At 35.3% G+C, this 7,434-nt stretch overlaps 1 protein-coding gene across 4 annotated transcripts in view; it reads right to left on the bottom strand.

Annotated features, from left to right (window-relative positions):
• Positions 1-7,434, bottom strand: part of LOC106934785 (mitogen-activated protein kinase kinase kinase 7) — a 47,271-nt gene that overhangs the window by 29,737 nt on the left and 10,100 nt on the right. For all 4 annotated transcript variants that reach the window (XM_015014901.1, XM_015014900.1, XM_015014902.1 and 1 more), the window contains exons 4-6: positions 4,938-5,003; positions 4,806-4,851; positions 3,721-3,859 (exon numbers count right to left, since the gene is read on the bottom strand). In XM_015014901.1, coding sequence (XP_014870387.1) covers positions 3,721-3,859; positions 4,806-4,851; positions 4,938-5,003 — 251 coding nt within the window. The remainder of the gene's footprint in view (positions 1-3,720; positions 3,860-4,805; positions 4,852-4,937; positions 5,004-7,434) is intronic.

Below are 7,434 nucleotides of genomic sequence, written 5' to 3'. Positions count from 1 at the left end.
GTGGTGAGGGACCTGGATGAAGGCTAGGGGGACGCTGGCCCAAAAAAGGTTGAGAAACACTGATCTAACCTAAGGAGAGAAACATGTTTCTCCCCTTAGATTAATGGGGAGAAGCATGTGTTGTATGTATTCACATCTCCTTCTGCGCCAGCCGATGTGTGATGACTTCTATTCATCCCAACAGCTTCAAAACAGAAACACTGACCAAATGCTGATCTTCTTAGCTGGAATTAGTTGGATATTTTAGGATTGTTTATGATTAACATTTTCTATTTATGGAACTGGGTACTGACCCAAACAAGCACAAATTCAGGACTATTGAATTCCTTTTCAAGAACGTGCAGCATTTCCATTCATCACTAACACAACCAGTCAATCCAGAAAAAAAAAGTTTTCTCTTACTCATGTTTTATTGATAAGTGATACAACTATTAAATCTTTTTTTTAAAATTGGAGTCAAGTGCATTTTTAAAAGCATACTATTTTTAAATTGGTTATTCTAAAAATTGATTTAACTGAGTGCGAGATTAAGATATTATTTTATTGACATTTTTTACATACAAAAAGAAACGTGTTACCATGTAGTAAAAGAGCTACAATAGACAGAATGATTATTAGGTCATTGGGATTCTTTCCTTAAATCAACTTTATCTTTATATATGCTCTAAAGAGTCCATTTTTATATTTCTTAAAGAAAATATTTTGCTAAACTTTCATTTTTTGAACAAGTAAATTCTGATTGAGCAGTTTTATTACAATTATTATTGTCCGTTTTATGTTTCAGTGAATATGTTGAACAAATTGTTCAGACAACTAACGTCTAAATATATAATTTGGTTTCTTTGCACTACTTTCATTTTGCCAGTAAGTTTACTGGTGGACATCCTGAGGAGCAGCCATAGCTAAAGTCCAGGGGCCTCATGCATAAGGCGTGCATGCACACAAAAAATGTGCGTTCCCATATTTTACGCAAAAATTGGCATGTATAAAAATTTTTACTTTGCGTCAAGGTTTGTGTAAATATACGCACCCTTTGTCGCTGGCGTGAAAATGTGCGGCAGCCACACAAACTTTTCTGTGGACACTATCAAACTACAAAGCGTCAAAATTCACCTAAATACACTAAAATCTGATTACATTCAGTGTTATTTAGACTAAGAAGCGCCAAACAAATGTTTTTTATGATTTTAAAATTTTATTGCTTAAACCTTAACGATGAAACTGAATCGCATTTATCCTCAGACAATAAGCTAAAATGCACACAAAATAAAAAAAATAAAAATAAAAGTATGTGAAAACCTCGCTCGAATGTAAGTAGTACTTTTTCTCAGTTTTTGTCTCATAAAGATGTAACGCATTGGTAATTTCATTCTCACTAAAAAAAACAAAAAAAAACAGATTAACTCAAACCTGCTAATTAAAAATAATAAACAGGTTTGATTATTTTTAAGGTGACCAAGATGTGTATACAATCACACGTATATAAGTAGCTGCGCAAAGGTGAGCCGCGTAATTGTGGAGCTTTGGCTCTGATGGAGAACATCGCCAATGGAAGTATTCAGAGGGAGCGTTTGTTCAGAGATCATATTGATCTGCTGTGAAATGTTGATGGTGGTTCATTAGCGTTTAGATTAAGCCAGACTGATTATCCTGGATCTCTGAGCAAAACTTAAAGAAGGAGCGGTACCGGTACCAGTCCAGCTGCAGCCATCCTTCAGTCGAGCCGCCCGCTTTGTGAATGCACCTTATGGACATAAAGCATCTTTATTCTGTAAATGTACAACTTCACATGATTCTACTATTTAGAATAAACGTCCACTTTCCCCACTCAAAGGACCCTCTTACTCCCTGTCTGTCTTTAAATCCTGGCTGAACGCGCCACTGTTCAGACAGGCATTTGCATGATCTCTTTATTTTTTATTTTGGATTTTTTTTTTCTTTAAAATGTATTTTTATTTTTGTGAGGTGGCATTATGTGCCCTCAAAGTACCTTTTAAATAAAATATAGAATAATTATTATTGCAAATACTTATACTGCTTCAAACAAGGACGTTGCCATGGTTATTGCTTCACATGATGGCAGACTTCCGGGTATTTATACAAATTTACATAAGTATTTGTTGTGGGTGGCAACAAGCGGACCAGCATCTGCGCTCCATTTTCCGCAAATTAGGATTTATAAAGGAAAGGTGCACGGCCACGTGCGTGCGCACAGCTTTATGCATCCAATTTTTTTGTATGCCCGCGCTTTTCTAAATTTTTCCGTACACCAAGTTTTAGTATCAAAACTGTGCAGTCTTTTATGCATGAGGCCCCAGATGTGCTGAGCAATGCTACAGCAAGTCTGTTCTTCCTGAGACTGTCAGACCTTTAAATACACACATAGTTGTGCATTTTAAATGAATACATTTTTAGCAATGTCTATTTTTCCCAAACAAGTGGAAAAGACAAAAGAAATAAAAGACATTGTGAATTATTTTTTTGGCCTGAAAACAAACTCAAATTGCACTGAAAATTCAGTGCAATTTCAAATTCACTGAAAAATAGGGGAAAAGTCTTGTTCCCCTAAAAGGAACTTAAGAAATTTGAAAACCACAGTTTAAAAGGAATTTGTTGCTGAATAAAGTCAGGTTATCTTGAATTAACATGTTTCAAGCGCGTTAAGCACTTTAGATCTCAAAGATGTGATTCAATAACGAATGACTTGCTGTTAAACAGCTTATATGTAGAAAAGCAGTGAATAATGAACAGCACAATTTTTTAGAACTTTTACTTCTGCTTCCTTGGGACTTTTTGAGATTGTCTTTATGTTCGTATCATGCTTACCTACTCGACACAACTGAGGGACAACTTTCAAACCTCTGACCTCGCAAACTCTATTCAGCAACTTGACATTTTCTAAGCAGCCCCATCTCTGAACTAAAATAAATCACTTCTGCATTACATTACACATTCTTAGTGTTTTTTTTATTAATCAATCAATCAATCAATCAAATTTTATTTGTATAGCACATTTCAGCAGCAAGGCAATTCAAAGTGCTTTGCATCATTAAAAACAAAAACACAGAGTCATGTGACATTGAATAAACAATCAAAAAATTAATAAAAATAAATAAATGAAATAAAAATAAAAAAAACATTAAAACCTGCACCGCTTTTCTAACCCTTTAGAACTTTAGTTAAAACGCCGTTTAACTGGGACTCTAACCCTACTTCAGCCATAGGCAACTCTAAACAGGTGGGTTTTAAGTCGAGATTTAAAAGCACTCATTCAGCTGTTTTACAGTTTTCTGGAAATTTGTTCCAAATTTGTGGTGCATAGAAGCTGAATGCTGCTTCTCCTCGTTTGGTTCTGGTTCTGGGGATGCAGAGCAGAACCAGAACCAGAAGATCTGAGGGGTCTAGATGGTTGGTACAACAACAGATCTTTAATGTATTGTGGTGCTAAACCGTTTAGTGATTTATAAACTAACAAGAGTATTTTAAAGTCTATTGTCTGAGCTACAGGGAGCCAGTGTAGTGACTTTAAAACTGGTGTTATGTGCTTTTATGACATTCCTATTTTGATGCAGGAGGTGTAGAGGTTTATGACCTGGAAAGTAAACAGTTTTTGCCTCGCTGCGTTTGTGAGCTAGCAAGATCAGAGAGTGAAGTCAAGGCACTTCAGTGATAGTGACACAAGAGACAGCAGTGTATGTATAGTGAGGAGAAGGAGCATACTTGGGTGGTTTGAGGTCCCTGTGAATGAGAGCCTTTGGTTTCATGCCATGGAGATAGGCCACGCCCTGGGAACACTGATAACACCAGCTCATGGCATGGGAAGCAGTGTAATAAGGGAGGGGTTCAGCACCATGCAGCACTGTGAACAAGAGAACACAGTCACAAACACCACCATGAACAAAAAACTTAAAAAAAAAAAAAAAAAAAAAAAACAGACAGCAAACTGGGTCCTGCAGGCACACATTGCTGTGCCACACATCTACTCAACTGTCTCTTGGCTATAGCTGCTTCAACAATTAGACAAGATAAAACTGAGACCTTACAGTTATAAACATCATTCACATGAGATCCCAAAAACATTAAGATATGGTTTCAAAAATATTACGCTTGGACTAAAGGAGTGTAAAGAATGGAAACCACAAAGAAGCTATCACTAGTCTGTGCTAAATACTGTCAGCTCTACATACCTTAACCATTTATATTCAAATCATAATTATTTTGCAAATAAGAAGTCCACAAGTTAATGGGCAAATAACATTTCATTCAGTGTGACTTGAGTCACAATTCTCTAAATGTTGGGGAATAATTTTTATATGCTTAAGAAAAAGCCTCAGGAGACAACAGTCCAACGCTCTGCTCCAGAATCCAACTATGCTGCAGTGCAACAGGATTAAGCTACAGAAAAAATGCTGAATTTAAGCAAGTCAACTTCAGTTAGGCAGACCTTCACATAAAGATAACATTCATTCTTAATCAGAAAAAAACCACATACACGCAAAATAAAACATAAGGACATCTTGTTCTTGGTGTGCAAGTCTAAATCTTCAGTGAGAAAAATAAGGTAAAAGGCTTCAAGTTTATTTTTCTCATTTATATCTTCCCAAGCCTTCAAATCTCCATTTGGATAAATACAACAGTCACAACCACTACAAACACTGAAAGTCACTGTGCAATGACGAATTGTCAATAAAATCCAACAAGCTTCCCATCAATCATGCAACAGTAAAAAGGTCAACTGAAACAGGGTTGTTCCTCATCTCAATGCTGTGGTCTTTAAAGAGTGTAACAGCAGCATCTGGACTCACCATTGTATAACGATCCACCTTCAGCATATTCCATCACCAGGCAGACCTAAAGGAGGAAAGGAGCAGAGAAACCCTCTTCAAGGAACCAAGTCAGAAAATTCATGGCATGTACTCACTCTTAAGTTAACTTACCGGACTTTTACAAGAGCCATACAACTTCACAATATTGGGGTGGTTGACACGTGAAAGCTGCCTGAGCTGGTGATAAAGATAAAACATTATACAGCATTCTGTCTGCACAGCTCAGCAAGAACATTTTAACTGTTTACAGACCAAAACACATATTGTCTGGTTAAAATGGCCGCCAGAGGTGAGTGGAAAACATCAGTGTTACACGACGAATGCAAGTGGGCAACAAATACAGCCCTAAAAGATGGCAGAAGAGCTTAAACAGGTATTTATACAATTTAATCAGATTAATCACATGCTTAACTTTATAAGCTTTAAAAGTAAAAATGCAGGTTCTCAAAGAAATGCTTAAGAAAACGTTCCGTTGTCTCAAACTAAACATCTCAGTCTTCCAAGTTTTCAGGAAGGTTTAAAAAAAGTCCAGATTGTTCCTAAAGTGGACCAATGATTTTCTCAAAAATAGTTTCAGATTCATAAAAAATTTCAAATAGTTGTATAAAAAAAATAAATAAATTAAAAACAACAACTGGAACACATTATGGATAAAATATTATCGCATGTTGAAAAGATAGTTTCTGATCTTTGATGCTCTTGTTCAATTTGTGAAAAACAAAACTAATTGTTTTTAGTTTTTTGCAAAAATATTGTCTCATCTTTTTGATATAAAGCTACTATTGTATATTCTCTAATTAGCTGAAAGCATTATTACTCCCCAAGCAATAGGAAAAAAGGTAATAAAGTATTCAAATATATATGTTGTTTTAATTACAGTTACAGAATTAAATCTTCTGCAAATTTAATGTTGCTGCTGCTATTCACTGTGTATTCACTGTTTAGAAACAGACAGCAGTGAGTGTAATTCTATGACATCATTCCATGGTGAGCACACTCAGATACTAATGTATTAATACATTTGGGCATTATTTTTTCATTTTCAGAAGGATAAAAAGACTTAAAAGTGTTAAAGATTTACAAACACATTACCTGTAAAATACATAAGCAGAGTTTATAAAGAAGATCATTTTCCTACAACTGTAATTCTTGCAAAGTTATTTTAGTGGCTGTCAGGAACTAAAAAGTGGATAAAAGCACCACAAGATAAAACTCAGAGAAAATTTGAACATGAGGCATTTTCTTGACAGTAATAATGAGGCTGAGGGCACATGAGGAAAAAGCAACAGAGGTGATATAAAAGAACCTGTGATTCACTGAGAGCAAAAGTAAGAGCCGTTTCCTTATTTTTAAGCCCCAAACACACCTCTGAAACTCTAGTTTGCTGATATGGTGAAGAGGAGAAGGATGCTGCAAAAGCAACAACCTAGCTAGAGAAAGGAACTTGGACAGCAGTAGCAGTGTATGATGTAACAAAAGAAAACAAAGAGCTGACTGCAGGTTCTGTAATTTGTGGACAAAACATTTATAACATTGTTTTTTTCAGTGCTACTTGCACAAGTTTGGTTCAGGTATCAGATGGAAAGTTATTACTAAAATTAGAAAGAAATAAAATGATCCTGATTAAATGATAAGTGATACAATATAAAAAGGTATGCAGATCATCTGAGACGACAGATGATCTGTTTACCTTTGTAAAGGCCTGTCATGGTATTTTGCTGGATGATAAATTGTCCCAGAAGTTATTGCGATATACCTAATCTAATGCAATGCTAATGGTGTAATAATTCAGGAACACATTGTCAAAGATCAATAAACTTTAAATTGTAATGAACATTTAAACACTGGAACTGGAAAAGATTTTAAATATCCAAAATAAATAAACAAAACAAAAAATAAATGACATATAAAATGAAGTCTCTGTCCTTCAAAAAAAGGGCAGGTTGAGACCAAAACACCAGCGTTTTGACATCCAGTTTTTGGTAGAGAGAGAAAAAAAGGGAAAATAGATAAATCATGAAAATGGAAATTATTGAGTTTGTTTCAATTTATCATGCGATTGTTTACTGCTTATTGCGACAGGCCTTTTTTTGTATTTTCAATTAAGCCTGACAGTGCTACAAGGTGGAAATGCCTCAGCCCTAATGGTGCACTCTATCTGTACTGCCAAGCCATCTGGAAATACTGGTCAGAAACCCAAGAGGTTTCTAAGTCACATGTTGTACTGTCAAATGTCTAAAGCTGAAATACAATCCTTTTGTGTTTGAAAACATAAAAACCTGAACTACACTATTTTAGAACTACAACAATAAAAAATTTCACCAGTGGCAACTGAGTGGCTCCACTCAGTTTTGAAGTCATTTGCTGAATGTATTTCACCTTTCAAGATATTTCATTCTCATATCCTTCAAAAATTAAAGAATGTTTTACTGATGGATAAGAAATAGACACCACACCAGACCTTCAAAGTCGACCAGAGTTCAGGGACATCAGTGTTGTCAGTGGCAACCAAGTAGGGCTGTTGTAAACGAATATTTTAGTAATCGAGTAATCTATCGATTATACTTACGATTAATCGAGTAATCGGATTAAAAAAATTATAAAATGA

The sequence above is a fragment of the Poecilia latipinna genome, unplaced genomic scaffold (assembly GCF_001443285.1).
Source record: "Poecilia latipinna isolate Pla-1442-1.1 unplaced genomic scaffold, P_latipinna-1.0 Scaffold1858, whole genome shotgun sequence".
Classification (NCBI taxonomy): Eukaryota; Metazoa; Chordata; class Actinopteri; order Cyprinodontiformes; family Poeciliidae; genus Poecilia; species Poecilia latipinna.
The sequence above is the reverse complement of the archived record's forward strand: the minus strand, read 5'-3'. Positions and strand labels throughout refer to the sequence as shown.